The sequence below is a fragment of the Ruditapes philippinarum genome, unplaced genomic scaffold (assembly GCF_026571515.1).
Source record: "Ruditapes philippinarum isolate M1 unplaced genomic scaffold, ASM2657151v2 ctg1805_1_1_1_1, whole genome shotgun sequence".
Lineage (NCBI taxonomy): Eukaryota > Metazoa > Mollusca > Bivalvia > Venerida > Veneridae > Ruditapes > Ruditapes philippinarum.
In genome coordinates, this window is record NW_026854855.1 from 9,735 (window position 1) to 26,113 (window position 16,379).

Below are 16,379 nucleotides of genomic sequence, written 5' to 3' on the forward strand. Positions count from 1 at the left end.
ATGTTACATCAAAATGCATTTGTAAAAGAACATATCTGAAATGATCAAAATTTCACTATTTTTATCATTCTTCATTCATCAAATATCTCAGCAGCGTCACACAGAGGTATCAGTCATAATTTGGAAACTTACAAGTTAATGCAGCATATCAAATGTCTGACCATCAGCTTATGCCTCACTGTTCTTTAGAATGTAAAACTTTTTAACATATGAGAATCTTCCCTTTCAATGCAATGGAAACTAAAGTGTTGCATGGTTATAAAATTATCCGAACAACTATGAATGAACTTCATAAATTAACATCCATGCCAATTTTATTAACACTATCCACATGGTATCAGAAGAGTTTTAAAGGAAAGTACTGTAAAACCGTAAAAAAATCCCAAATGTCAACAAAGTCCCAGAATGAGTTAATATACATTTTCTTTTTTAATTCAATGCAATAAAAAAAGACTACAGCTTTCCTTTTGATCATTTATTACAACAAAATGTAACATACAAATATTTATAAACTGAACACAGTATGATGGTTATATATGAAGCAAAACATAAACAGGTAACATTAAAACTAAAACAATTGACATTCTTTTAGTTCATATATTCATGAAATTAACTAAAAATAATATTCAGCAGCAAATGACATTGTAAAACTAGTTTTCTCAAAATCTGAATCTGCTGTAGATTTAATATAATTTTATAAACATCATCAAAATTAAGATTTCAACTCTGCTAATGCATTATCACAAGTTCATTGCATTTCAAACAATAACATGATCCAGGATAAACAAATTAATTTTACATAACATATCAGGAATACCAAAAGTTCACACATAAGGCTGCCAGCCAGGGAAGATTCTAGCAAGGTTTTTCGGATTTCTAGCTTCCTGTATAAGGTAATTCACCTGGCCGGATAAACTAAGTTGAACACCGTCCTCTACCCCCTGTAGTTTCTGTCGTAACCTCAACAATACACGTTCTGCTACTTTGTTCAGGTTCTCCTGTGTCTCACCTGGATAATATTAAAATACGTCTTAGTTATTTTGTCATGTGAATCTTATAATGATCCAAAGTAACACTAATTCACACTTGTAGTATAACACTTTGTATTATTTTATGATGGTTAAAACACCATGCATATTTTACAATTTATAAATCTCCTTTAAATTATAACAAGACGTCATTTACTTGAATCATTAACACAGCCTCAGCATGATATTAATATTAAATTTTGTATTTATCTTGTCTGAATGATGAAAAGAATTTCTGTTACCATCAACATGATAACAGATATATAGTCCTCTTTTAATAATAATGTTACAAAATCCCATTTACATATGAAATAAAAACTTAACATGATTCAGAAAAAATGATAAACTTTTGTAACCACTAGATAATGCAGTAAGTACAGCTCTATGACCAATTAAAGTTAAAAATGCATTCTAGGATCTATGATAGACTTGCCAGCCACCACAGATTATCTATATTTCTTACAGTCTACATTTGCCCATGTATCTTTTAAGCAACCTATAGTTTACATTGTATCATTTAAAAGTGTAGATTTAACATCACTTACTATTTCTTGAAGTACTTGATTCAGCAAGATCTATGATATCAGCTGTGGTGTTAGCAACGTCAACAGTATCACCACTTTCCTCCCTCCCTCTCTGTCGCTGAAGAGCATACGCCTTCGCCGGCGAGATTGTCCAAACATGTAACGGGTCATACAGGAGAACTTCTAATATTGTTAATAATGCTTCCTGGTTACTTCTCATTACTTCCATTGTCTTCTCACAACATCTGGGGGTTATTAATTAATAACAGAAATATATTTTTACTCTTTTCTTTATCATAAGTTTTGTAACATCATTAATTTGTATATTTCTTTATATATATGTATAAACAAAGACATTAATTTAACAAAGGTTTTAGTTTTATAAATAAAATAATACAGTAATGAAATTATAATTACATGTAATTCTTTTTCCAACTGATACTTCATGTACAATCAATAAAAATGTAAAATGCAGTGAAAAGGTACATGTACATGCATATCCTAAAAACAGTTTCATCCCGATTATTGTTTAATTTTTCAAGCTGTTTAAACAGTGAGCTGGTATGGCCACTCCAGATTGAAGGTATGACCTTTAAATTAGACCTTCATATTGAGCCTGCATTGCTTCATAACACAGTCTGCCTATCAACACATTATGGTGAATATTTGACAAAAAATTTATCAGATAACAAGCAGAAACAAAATAGAAGCATCATTATAAACATTCCAGTGTGACCTTGACCTTATGTTGTTGTGTAAGTTGAACACAACAAATCATTGGAGAAGAAAAACCCCAACAACCTTACATGAGCCTTATATGTGTTTGGCCTACATTTTAGAACATAAGGGAAATTTCAAACTTCCCCTAAGGTAGCAAATCCCAACTACCTCTCTATACATAAAATTGAGTTCAACCAAGCACCTTTATATAATCCCTGACAATCATTAAGAATCACAAATGCCAAGAGTAAACAAAATAGCATTACTCTTATACTAAATGCAGATAGCTTTGTGAATGATAAAAATGCAATTACACCCACCTTCTAAACACTCCCTCTACCCCTGATGCACCCATGGCGTCCTCAATGTCTCTGGTGAGTCTGAATGGAACAGTTTCTGGGGTAGGTAGGATTTTACCCTGCTCAAAAGCTATACCTAAATCTATATGTACCAGTTCTGCTGTGTTACAGTCAATCAAAATATTCTGTATGTGGCGGTCCCCAAGTCCAAGAATATATCCCACTGTAAAATAACATGGTAACAATTATCAGGATAACATATATGGTAACTTAAAGGTATATAACACCTCATTTAAATAATGGTTTTTAAGCATGTTAGATACTTACCACCTGATGAAAGTAGCGCTGAATATGAAATTATTTGTCATATAAGTAGCAAAATGTAAACAAAGATAAATTTTGTCTTCAAGAGCACTGCATGCAGTGTTAACTCTCATCTTTTAAGGGCAATGCCAATAAATAACTAATTTTGACAAAAATACTAAAACTCTCATCTTTTAAGGGCAATGCCAATAAATAACTAATTTTGACGAAAATACTAAAACTCTCATCTTTTAAGGGCAATGCAAATAAATAACTAATTTTGATGAAAATACTAAAACTCTCATCTTTTAAGGGCAATGCCAATAAATAACTAATTTTGACCAAAATACTAAAACTCTCATCTTTTAAGGGCAATGCCAATAAATAACTAATTTTGATGAAAATACTAAAACTCTCATCTTTTAAGGGCAATGCCAATAAATAACTAATTTTGACAAAAATACTAAGTTAAAAAGGGGCATAACTCCAAAGTAGAGTTTTCAGAATTATGTCCCTTGTCTAACTGTGATAAGCAAGTATACCATGTCTCATATTGGTACTTTCAAAATATTTGAATGATGGGATATCATTAAAGTTTTTGCACCACGGCGACAGCAATTATACACTGCGAGAATAATACTTGATGTGAATAGCTTTCTTAGTTTCTCAAAAAATGGACTTTGAAATAAAGGTTAACTAATGCGGACACCAACACTGACAGAGATCATGACAATACCTCCATTTTAGGAAGATGATACTGAATGTCATTGTTAACAAGACTTTAACTGACCTATAGAGTTGGTAGCTACACTCCTTGTATATGCCAGTCTTCTCTCAAACCACACTGGTGGGGATGTAAACTTCTCAAAGAAGAAATGTCGAAACACTGGCTGGAATTTTTCACAGATCTCCTGATAAACCTTGTATTTACCCTCCGTTGTTGTTGCAGCCTGAGAATACACATAATCACTGATTTAAAGTGACATTATGCCCATCCAAGGGTATTTAGTGAGTGAACAGGTGAAAGTCAAAATAATTATTTTTAACTAAGTTTGTATGAATGATAAATAACTAAAGTGTTCCAGGGAAATTTATATAAGAATCCATCGTAATTTATTGTGACGTTCAATTTATAAAAAGAGCCAGAGTCTTTTTACATCATAAGCAGGTTTATTATTTATCCTAAACATTTTCCAGTATCAACTGTTGGTCAATCACCATTTATAACTGTCAATCTTTGTTATAACAGTCAATCTTTTGAAATATAGTCAATTCAGCTCAACCTGACAATGAAAATATGTGCATAATGTCATTTTAACTATCATATGTTTTCTTTGTTATCATTTATTTTTACATGATCTTCCGTATTTCTCAAGTATACATATACATAACCAACAAATTAATGCTAACCAGCCTTTCACTGGTTAAATATGATAATTTCATAACCATATTTGGAATTGTTGTTAACTTTGTACTTCCGTTTAGCATTCAGTTAAAAAAAATCTGGAAAATATGACATAACTCACAGTGAGTTTAGTTCTACAGTCAATATAGTAGAGATCTTTGGGTCTGTAGCGTGCATGAGCCCCTTTACTACCAACCAGATACTCGCCCACTGGTAATGTACCCTCACACCATTCTAGAAGACCACTTCGCTGAGACAAGGGTATAACCTAATGTTAAAAGTCAACATGTGTACAACATATATAACACCATATATATGTAAATGCTAGAATACATGTATATGTAAAAGTTTGAAATTATGTATATGTATTTAATCATATGTTGTTGTTAAAAAAAAAATCTTCTTCACCCTTAACAAGGAAAGATAACTCATATCGAAAATATGAAACTCCAACATAATGTTCCATTCACCAACAAAATGTAGAATCTTTTCATCTACCCTTTTAGTTAACCTCAAAATACATCTGTAAATAAAACAGTAGCTATAAGTCTTTACTATTTATTCCCTACAATATTAGATTAAGGCAGCATGGCCTGAATGTTTACTTTGCAGGACAAGTTATCTAAGGATTACATGGGTTCAAACCATGTCAAGGGCAATCCATTATTTCCTTGGGCAAGAAACTTCATACTCACAGCTTTGTACTAGTTGGTTCCAGAAACAATTTCTAAAGTGTTTCTACAAGCTTATAGCTTCCAGGACAATTATACTTCCACACAAATAAATAATGTATATACTAATATGAGAAGGGAAAATTGTTGTAGTAAATGAAACCTTATATTTCCGGATTTGTAACTGTCGTTTTCGTGTCTCAGAATCTTTCTGTAGTAAATTGTTGACCATATCAAACACTTGCTGCATCACAGCATCTTGTCGAAGATCATCTCGTCCCTGTAACAATTAGACAAAATGTTGTACATAATGACTATACAGTATAACCTGCATTAAGCAACCAGTCAAGGGAGTAACAAGGGAGTAACACAAAGTGGCTGCTTAAATGAGGTGCCTGCTTAAGTCAGGTCATATTCAGAACAAATGGTCAATTTGGGGAGCATTCAAACTGACTGGATAAGGAAAGTGACTGCTTAATACAGATGACCGCTAAGGTTTGACTGTATCCTGAAAAATGTATGCTTGCTACAATGGAGATTAAAGTTACATTAAATAAATTTCATAAAAAAAAAAAATAGCGACATTTCATTAATAAATTGGGTTTCATATCGACTCCAGATCTTATTTTGGTGTCCAGGCAACCAAAATGAGTTTAATGAGCATACAAATGTGCAACCTCATTGTGGCGAATTCGGAAGTACAATTTCTGTTTGAATGAGAAACTCCGCCTTCAGATCATCCATACATCAATATTAAATCAACAAACATGACTATAAGTAGCAGTCCTAATTTAACGGTATATTTCCGCATTGTAACGGATATTTTCATACAAATTTAATCTGTTTTATGAGATGATTATTTTTTTCTGAACCACAGGCCTAGTGCACCGTGAAGCTTAAACGGTAAAAGTGTGTTTGCACAAGAAAATCTTATATTTGCTGTGTTCCGGATAGCAACTATAACTCCGTGACGTAGCGCATACACGAGCTGATTATAGTCTTCATTTGCATGTTAAAATTCGTATCGAACTTAAGTGTTACCGTGGGGTTTTCCATTTAAAATCCTAATTTATGAACAATATTTGATGCGATTTACAACGATACTGTTAAAAAGGTTAATGAAACTGTAGAATGTTTAGTTTTTAGGCCGCCGGCAAAAATATTTTAACATATCTATTTAATGTAACTTTAAGAATTTATACCAATATATATGCCATTGCTTGTCATCAAAGTTGAATAAAAATGTATTCACTTTCTATAAGCAAGTGTTTCAGTCACAGTCAGGTTAGCAGTTAACATATAAATGATCCTTGACATACATCATGTATAATAATTACCCTATTTTTCAAAAAATAAAGTTTGCAAACTTTCTGACCAATATCTTTTGTAAACCAAGCAAATGCCAAATTTTGACTTTTTCAAATTTCATCTTTAAAACGGAATCATGGAAACCAAACGAATCCAAGATTTGTGAAACTAATCACTTCCCCTTCTATGATAACTAGGCCTTCTATTAAAACCAGGAAGCTATGACTTTAAACATACAATTATCAACACAACAGGTAAACCAAGCATGTATCTTAAGCTTATTATCTCATACCTGTGCTTAACATCACCTATTTCTAATGAATGGCTTCAGAATATAAAATCTAAATAATGTTTTTGCTTAATGTATTTTTTGTAATGAACCTGCCCAATTTTAAATTCTGAACAGTCCATTTGTTAATTGAATAAATGGTTTAAAATTATTGATGTAGATAGGAAAATAGAACAACCAACAGCATGGAGGCTGTTTAAACTGCATAAATGTACAGGCCAGGCTCTTTCTTTACTGTTTAAAAAAGGTCAGTATTTGTTAACATAAGTATTAGAAGATTAAGAGTTCAGAGTAAGTCACCTTGACAATTGTCTGCTCTTGGTTTACCATCCAGATCCAAAAAAAAAAACCGGGCAGGGGGGGGGGAAATTTTAAAATCCCTTTCGGGCCCCCCCCAAAAAAAAGGGTTTTTTTTAAAAAATTAACCAAACCGGCTAGTTTGAACGTCGGCTCAAACTTCTCTATATGGGGAATATCTCTGTAGTCACAACTGGCATTCACCTGTAAGTAAATATCATCTTATATATTATACCTTACATAAATGTGTTCCTTTCTTTTATTTATACAAGTGTCAGCTGGCCTTTCAATAATACAATAAAAGATTTAATCAGGCACTTTTTTGTACAGCAAGTGATTCCCATGCCAGCTAATTTAAAGAAGTATCACCAAAGTTATTGAATTATTATCATTAAAAACATTTATCTTTGATGGATATGAAGATGGGCATTTATAAAATTGATCAACCAAATACACTTCACTCTTATTTGTATTATATGACCTTTAATCTCACAAGTGCAGCCAAGGTTGTTTTGAGTTGCAACACCATTTTGATTTGAATATTTCATAAAATGAGTACATCAATGAGCGTCCACCCACTTTCCTCAACTAGGAGAGCATTTGATTAGTAATCTAGTAGTCTATGGCTTGATCCTTGGGCGAGGTAAAATTTCCCTGAGACAATTGATCTTGGATATTAAGTCAAATGGTCATTTGTCTTTCACAGATGATGAAAAAATTCATGTGGGATAAGTAGTCGTGTCATTTTCGGAGAAATTGTTAATTACTTGTAAGCTATCTAGGACAGCCTGTTAGAAGGTTGATTTTTATTGTATAAACATACATTTATGGAAATTTAAAAAATAGTGCATTAGATGGTGAAATATAATGAAAAATAAATAAAGATTTATGGAGATATTTGATAAAGAAAATTTTTTCTATTGTTTGAAATCATTTGCTTTTTGGATTATGTACATGGTGTAAGACTTGATTTTACCTGGATTTTTACCTGTGATTGTAAGGATAATGGATTAAGCTGGATTAAACTGGACTATAATTTATCACATACAAAGGAATTCTAAGATACAATTGGACAATAATAGATACTACACTTTAAATAATTGTTTAACAGTAAACTTTGACAGCAAGTATAATAATTGATAAAATGTCTAGTAAAGGTCAAGGATCAGGACAAGGGTCAAAGGACAACTCTACTGGTACAAAATTTAAAACATCAATGAAGGGGAACACAGGAAAACAACCTCCAGCTAAAAGAGCAATTTCAGAAGTAAGTAATGACAGCACATTAAGTAATGACAGCATGAATATGTCATTAATACAAAATCAGCTAGACTTAATGTCAGAAAATCTTGAAGAGCTTAAAGGAGACTTAAAAGGTATCATAAAAAAAGAAGACATAGAATCAATAATTTCAAGATCAATCACAAATGCCATGACCCAATTACAGCAAAAAATGGAAATCATTATAAAAAAAGAGATTCAAGAAAAAACTAAAGAGTTAAATGACAAAATAAGTTCACTTGAGTTTGAAAAATAATCATTTGAAGGAAAGTCTGACAAAAAACAAAGACAGAGACCGGAAAAAGGCTAAGCACAATAGAAGAAAGAATATCTCAAAATGAAAAAGCTGTCAAAGATGCCAACAAAAAAGCAAATCATAATGAACAGTACTCCAGAAAAAATAACATAAAAATAATGGACATAGCTGAAGATAGAAATGAAAATATCCAAATATTGACAGATAAAGTAATAAACCTTCTGCAACAAAAAGATGTCAAACTCGAGAAAGAAGAAATAGCAGCTATCCACAGACTACCTTCAAGGAATCACAAAATAAGACCTGTCTTAATAAACACAATCAACAATGATGCCAAGTCCAAAATAATGAGGAAAAGGAAAACCATGAAAGACGCTGGACACAAGTTGGTAGATGATGTAACAACATTAAACTCTGGTTTAATAAACCGTTTACTGTTGCACCCTACAATAAAAAGTGCATGGTTCTTTAATGGATCTGTCTATGGACTAACTGAAATGGATGAAAGAATAAAATTTGACTTGTATGACAATATTAATGAAGTGATAAAAACTTTCAGAGAAAAGAAGACCCATGTAAAGACAACATCTACAAGATAAATGTATCATAGACAGGATGAAGAGAACAGATGAAATATATATGTAATTATATACTAAAATATAATGATTTCTTTTTTTTCAGTTGTTTTCAAAAAATTAATGTGTCCAGCAATTAAAGACAAATAATTAAAAAGTTAAAAAGTACATATTTCTAGATTATTTTTCAATAAATTCTTATGTTGATATAAGCAAAAATGGCTACATTTAAGTAGCTTTTTAATATATTTATTTCTTAACTAAGTGATTTTCTAAGCAGGTGTTAGTTAATTCTTAATAACATGCTATACCTATATACATGTAAATTATTTAGTTATTTATAGAATATTGGAAAATTGTATTATCATATAAGGCCATTTCATGCTATAAATGATAAATCCTATTTGCCAAGTAATGCTTAAAATAGATTTGTGGATGGAAGACCTTGACAATTTATAAATTCTTGTATAATATACGTTATACGTAAAAAAAATTTCTATTTTTTTAAATACAATAATTGTTATTTTGATCTGGCAATAGGTATATTTATTAAATAAATGGTCTATATCTTAAATAAAGTACTTGTTATTTTGAACTGGTAATTATATATTCATAAAACTTGTGAGTGAAATATGGATGAAATAAACACTTACTTTTATTTTCATCTTTTCTAAATAGAAATTTTATTTGATTCATTATCATATGATATTTGTGTGTATTCATGTATCACTTTTAATGTCATCATACTGTAAAGAATTCCAATTTCTCTATCTACAAAAAAACCTGTCCAGTAAGTATTTAGTTTTGCTGCTGGTTAACATCTATCCCTCGCCTTTATCGGGAGGGAGTTTTACTTTCAGTGGGATGGTTAGACTCACTGGGTAAAATATGGTACACAATATCCTGTGAGGTTGCCAGTAGTAATTCTATTACTGCTATGATAGAGAAATATTGACTTATTACTTATAACATTATTTTTTGTCTATTATTTACTCTAAGTTTCATATTACACTTTATGTTACCATGATCACATGATGTTATAATTGTATTATTTATCTATTTGCATAACAAAGTCTAAATAAAACATATTTTCTGTTCTATATAATTTACAGAAAATTCAGTTTGTTAAATTGTTTATGAATAAAACATTTGTTTCTGTTTTTCATTTGTTTACTTGTGAATACCACAACAAGTGAAAATTGTTTGTTTTATACATCTCTAAGAGAATGAATCACACGTTTATGAGAAAATCTTTGATATCCTCTAATTCATAATTATCATTCATTGAATGTGTTATTCATTTAGAAATAACAATGAAAAAGAATGTTTCAATTTTTGATATAATTAGATGAAACATAAACATATTATGCATCTTCTACAAAAAAATTTTTCTTCCATAAGTAAATTTTACTTGTTTATTGGCAAAATGTATTTCTTTCTTTACATACAAGCACATTTTTTTATATTTTTGAGGTCAATTTGTTATTTAGAAGTGTTTCTCTGGGTCCATGTACATATTGTATTTACTTTACTTAAGTGTAGCTATGTATATTGTAGATATAGTGTTGAATGTATTATTGTAAATATTAGTTATGAGTAGTCTTAATATTTTCTCTTACAATTGTCGAGGTTTACACGATAGTATCAAGAGAAAAGATGTTTTAGATTTATTTCAGTCAAAAAAAGCTGATATTCTCTGCCTACAGGAAACACATTTTATAAAAGAAATTGAAAAGAAAATTTATTCTGAATGGAATGGTTTATGTTTTTACAGCCATGGTAGGTCTAATGCCAAAGGTGTGGCTATTTTATGCAGAAAAGGTTTAGATATATAAAAATTAATTCTGTTAAAACTGATGATTCAGGAAATTTCATAATTTTACAAATAATGCTTGATTCTATAAATTTCACATTAGTTAATATTTATGCGCCAAACATAGACAGTCCTAGTTTCTTTAAAAACATTTTTGATACTTTAGATTCATTTGATGATAATGACTCTCTAATTATTTGTGGAGATTACAACCTTGTTCAAAATCCTGACTTAGATTATTATAACTATAAATCAAAAAACAATAATGTAAAGGCAAGAAATTTTTTAATAAGTATTATTGAAGAAAAAGACCTCATTGATCCCTTTAGAGAACTGCATGGTAATATGAAAAAATATACATGGAGACGAACCAACCCTATACAACAAGGTAGACTAGATTTTTTTCTTATATCAAATAGTTTATATCAGTATGTACGAAAATGTGATATTGACATTAGTTATAAATCTGACCATTCAATAATATATTTAGATTTTTGTTTTAGTTCTGTAAGTCATGGAAAAGGTTTATGGAAATTTAATAATGCTCTGTTATATGACATTGAATTCCTTGATATTATAAATAAAAAAATAGATGAAGTAAAATTACAATATTGTTTACCAGTATACAATATAGACTATGTTTTAGATCCAAAAAAACAAAGATGTAAATTTTGTTATAAATGATGAACTTTTTTTAGAAACACTTTTGATGGAAATAAGAGGTAAAAAACTATATCTTACAGCTCTATATAAGGTCAAAGAAAGAAATACTTATGAAAAAAAGTTAATTGAAGAAATTAATCTTATAGAGCAAAACCTGACAATTGAAAATAAAGACAAACTTTTACACTTACATAATGAATTGACTGAATTAAGAAATAGAAAAATAAGAGGTGCTATGATAAGGTCAAGGTCACAATGGATTGGATCTGGAGAAAAGCCTACTAGTTATTTTTTAAACTTAGAAAAAACACATTGTTCAGATAAAATTATTCCTTTTCTAGAACTTGATGATGGATCCTTTATATATGATCAAAAAGATATTCTTACAAAGACATGTAGTTATTATGAAAATTTATATAAAAATGTTGATATAACTGAAGAATCTAAGATTGATATGGAATTAGAAAATTGTAATGTTACCAAGTTGTCTCAAAATGAAGCATTGAATCTTGAAGGTCTACTTTCATATGATGAAGTTTCTTTTACATTAAAAAAACATGAAAAATGATAAAAGCCCAGGTTGTGACGGATTTACAGCAAATTTTTTTAAAATATTTTGGAATAGAATTGGACATTTTGTTGTAAAAGCTATAAACTTTGCTTATACTGTTAATTCTTTTTCTAGAAATCAAAAGCTAGGAACAATAACATGCATTCCAAAAGAGAAAAAACCAAAACAATTTTTAAAAAATTGGAGACCAATAACTTTATTAAATGTAGTTTATAAATTAGCTTCAGGTTCCATAGCAAATAGACTTAAACTTGTTTTAGATATTTTAATTTCAAAGGATCAGACAGGATTTGTTAAAAATAGATATATTGGTGAGAACACTCGATTATTGTATGATATTATGAAATATACTGAGGATAATGATATACCAGGTTTAGTAATGATGATAGATTTTAAAAAAGCATTTGATACGTTATCATTTACATTTATAGAGAAATGTCTAGAACTTTTTCAATTTGGTCCTATGTTTAAAAAATGGATATCTTTATTTTTATATAATACTGAAACTTGTGTTATTTTAAATGGATATTTATCAAAGTTTTTTAAAGTTAAACGAGGTTGTAGACAAGGCGATCCTATTTCACCTTATATCTTCATTTTATGTGCAGAGATTTTAGCAATAAAAATAAGACAATGTAAAGATGTTAAAGGTATAAATATAGATGGGGAAGAATATAAAATTACACAATTTGCTGATAATACTTCACTTTTGCTAGATGGATCAGAAAATTCCCTTAATACTGTTTTAAAGTTATTAAACACGTTTTCAGAAATTTCAGGATTGAAAGTAAATTTTGATAAAACTAAAGTTATTTGGATAGGCTCTCTTAAATACAGTACAAGATCTATTAAGACAAAATGGAAACTGACATGGGGTGATACACAGTTTAAATTGTTAGGTTTGATATTTGATGTTGATTTAGAAAAAATGATAGAGTTAAATTTTAATGAAAAACTTCAAAAAGTTAAAAATAGTATAGGATACTGGAAAAAAAGAATGTTAACACCTATAGGAAAAATTACTGTTGTTAAGTCATTACTCCTTCCTTTATTCACTCATTGCTTTACAAGTTTACCAACACCTAATTCAGCATTTTTGAAAACACTTAATGACTTATTTTATAAATTTATATGGGAAGGTAAAGCAAAGATAAAGCAATCAGTAGTTATAAGGTAAAGCAAAGATAAAGCAATCAGTAGTTATTAAAACATATCAGGAAGGTGGTCTAAATATGATTGATATTGATAGTTATATACATTCTGTAAAGATAAAATGGTTTAAAAGATATGTTAGTAATAGTAACAGTAAATGTTATAAGCTAGTGATGGCTTTATTCAATATTGATAAAGTGTTTAGCACAGGTAAATTGTTTTGTAAATTGACAATTGATAAAATTAAAAATGCTTTTTGGATAGATGTTTTAAAAGCTTATATGATTTTTACAGATAAACTTTTGTATAGACAGTTTTAGAACAAGTGTTACAAATGCCATTGTTTTACAATCATAACTTGTTAGCAGGAAATAGATACTTTTATATCAAAATTTTTTATGAAAAAGGAATCAGATTTGTTAATGATATTATTAATCCCCAAGGCGATTTTGTAGATTTAACTTACTTAGAGCAGGTGACACAAAAACAAGTAAATTTTTTACAATATCATAGTTTGAAAAAAGCAATATTATTATATACACAAAAGCTTAACATTTCTATTTGTAAAGATTTTTATTAATGTTCAATACCCTATTATGAGTTGTTATATAAAACCTATTTTAATTACACAAAATATCAAAAAGAAATATGTTTATGATATTCTAGTTAAAAATCAAGATGTACCAACATGTCAAGAAAAATGGAACTCATTTTTTACAAATTTTGATATAAATTGGAATTTAATATATAGTTATGTATTTAAATGTACCAAAGATTCCTATATTCAGTGGTTTCAGACAAGAATAATTCATAGAACTTTAGCAACAAACTCACTTTTATTCAAAATGAAAATTGTCAATAGTAAAATGTGTACTTTTTGCAATTGCCAAGAGGAAACTCTGTTGCATTTATTTTGGGAATGTCCAAAAATTCAATTGTTATTTCAATATCTGAAAGACAAGATAGATAATTTGGATGATAATTTTAATTGTAAATCATTTATTTTAGGTTCTGAAGTTAATGATTTTAAATATGATATTTTGTTTTTAGAATTGAAAAGATATATTTATTTGTCAAAGAGAAAAATCGTGTTACCTACAATACCTGGTTTTAGAAATAGTCTTAAATTGGCGTGGAATATTTACAAAAATACAAATTGGACCAAACATGTAAATGAAGGATGGCAAATTGTAATTACTTTAATAAACTAAAAGGCTACACTAAATCAATTTACCCCAAACCAATATTCTTTGTTTGTTTTGAAGCTGTTGCATAATACATTATCATACATAATTGTTATACATATTATATGAAAATTGATTGAATGTTTGAATATAATGTATATTATAATTATATAAAAAATATTATTATAGATGATGATTTAAATATTATGTATATATCATGTAAGGTATCAGAGGGATGACCCCGACCCTCTCATACCTATTACGGGGTAAATAAACGGGGTTACCCAGTTGGGGCCTCAAAAAAAAAAACAAAAAAAAAAAAAAAAAAAAAAAAAAAAAAAAAAAACATACATTTATGATTCATTTACAAAAACATAAGTTAACATCTTTCAAAAATTACGAAATTAATGTTATTTAAGTATGACATTATACATCAACATTCTACATGTACCTTTATTTCCTTTGTAGGTACTGGCACATTCCGCAAACCTCTCACTTTAGTGAGCCACAACTGTGCTGGCAACTGGATTGGCTCTGATATTATAAAACAAAACGGAACCAAATAAATTAAACATTATAAATCTATCTTGAACTCTCTGTGATCAACAGATTCATGCATTTATTGTGATGAGAAAACTACAGTACTTTCATGAAAGAATATGGTTTACACACTAAACTCAGATTGCAGAAAAAACAAAATAGTAATGGATAATTTTGTTTCAGAAATTTTTTTTCTTATTAGTTATTATATTGTAGTGTGTTATATATATATATAATAGAGGTACTTCTTGTTCCAACGTTTGGAAAATGGTTATGCAGTTATAGAAACAACATAATTACAGTTTTAAAAAATTAAAATAATAGCTTTTACCAATTATGGCTTTCCTGGTTTGGTTAAGTTAACTTAGATATCAAATAAAAACTTGTATGGCCATATCTTAACTTTCTATATTCACTTTCTTAAAAATGAAGACACCAACTAATATATGAAAGTATTATTAAAGGCAAAAACAAAATTAGGAGGAAGAGTTAGGATGATCACTGTGATTTTACCGTTTGAGCCTGCACATCCGCGCAGTCTGATCAGGATCCATGCTGTTCGCTATCAGTTTCTCTTCTTGTTATTGGGTTTGTAAGCGAACAGCATGGATCCTGATCAGACTGCGCGGATGCGCAGACTGGTCTGGATCCATGCTGGTCGCGAACGCATTATGTTGGTTTTGTCATGACACGGCTCAAATGTAGTATTATAACTTACTTGTTTGTGTCTTATATTCCTGGACATTCCAGTTAGCTAATTGTATGTAAGCATCACAAAGTGTCTGTAGATCTTTCACAATGTCTCCAACCTTTTTATTCTCCCTTAATTTTCCTACCATATTTTTAGCAGCAAGCACTCTACCCTGTTTATACAACAAATAATTCAATATCTAAAATGTTTGGTTTTTGTTAACTTCATTGGAACTGTTACCACTTTTGTACAGTATTTTTTATTAACACTCTAGGAAGGGATCATCTATTTAATAGATTTTTTTGTTACGTGTTATAGAGTTTTATGACAGTGCATAACAGACTATAATGCAAATAACTACCATATTGTTTTAAAACATACTCACAAACATGAAAGTTTTGTATTTACAGACCTAAATAAACACAAATTCCACTGAGGTAGAAACAGTGAAATGCCTAAATTTGAAAATCTGACATAGATCCACAGAATCGATTTCAAAGAAATAATATAGAAAAGATAACACAGAAATATGCACAGAATTAAATAGAAAATCGCTACTTAGTACAATTCTTAGCCCAATTTGCGTCAAAAGCGTTTTAATACTTCATTTTTAGGTAATTTTGCACACTTGAAAAACAGAGATAGCAAACAATCTAAAATTTTGCATACATGTTATTGGTATATAACTTCATCAAATGGTATAATTTTGAAAAACATTTCTTAGCAAGTCGTGTTAAAAAACCCTCAGTGGAGTCCATTTGTCAGTATTTGTTCTTGATAGAAAATTACCACTTCATTGTAGGGAAAGT

The 16,379-nt window shown here is 29.5% G+C and overlaps 1 protein-coding gene across 1 annotated transcript in view; it reads right to left on the minus strand.

Annotated features, from left to right (window-relative positions):
• Nucleotides 1–460: 460 nt before the first annotated feature.
• LOC132741313 (serine-protein kinase ATM-like) overlaps nt 461–16,379 on the minus strand; it is a 33,864-nt gene continuing 17,945 nt past the window's right edge. Inside the window, exons 15-23 of the mRNA XM_060729441.1 lie at nt 15,598–15,742; nt 14,791–14,873; nt 6,974–7,048; nt 5,114–5,230; nt 4,401–4,547; nt 3,665–3,824; nt 2,593–2,794; nt 1,574–1,797; nt 461–1,009 (exon numbers count right to left, since the gene is read on the minus strand). Of these exons, the coding sequence (XP_060585424.1) occupies nt 825–1,009; nt 1,574–1,797; nt 2,593–2,794; nt 3,665–3,824; nt 4,401–4,547; nt 5,114–5,230; nt 6,974–7,048; nt 14,791–14,873; nt 15,598–15,742 (1,338 nt within the window). The 3' untranslated portion in view covers nt 461–824. The remainder of the gene's footprint in view (nt 1,010–1,573; nt 1,798–2,592; nt 2,795–3,664; nt 3,825–4,400; nt 4,548–5,113; nt 5,231–6,973; nt 7,049–14,790; nt 14,874–15,597; nt 15,743–16,379) is intronic.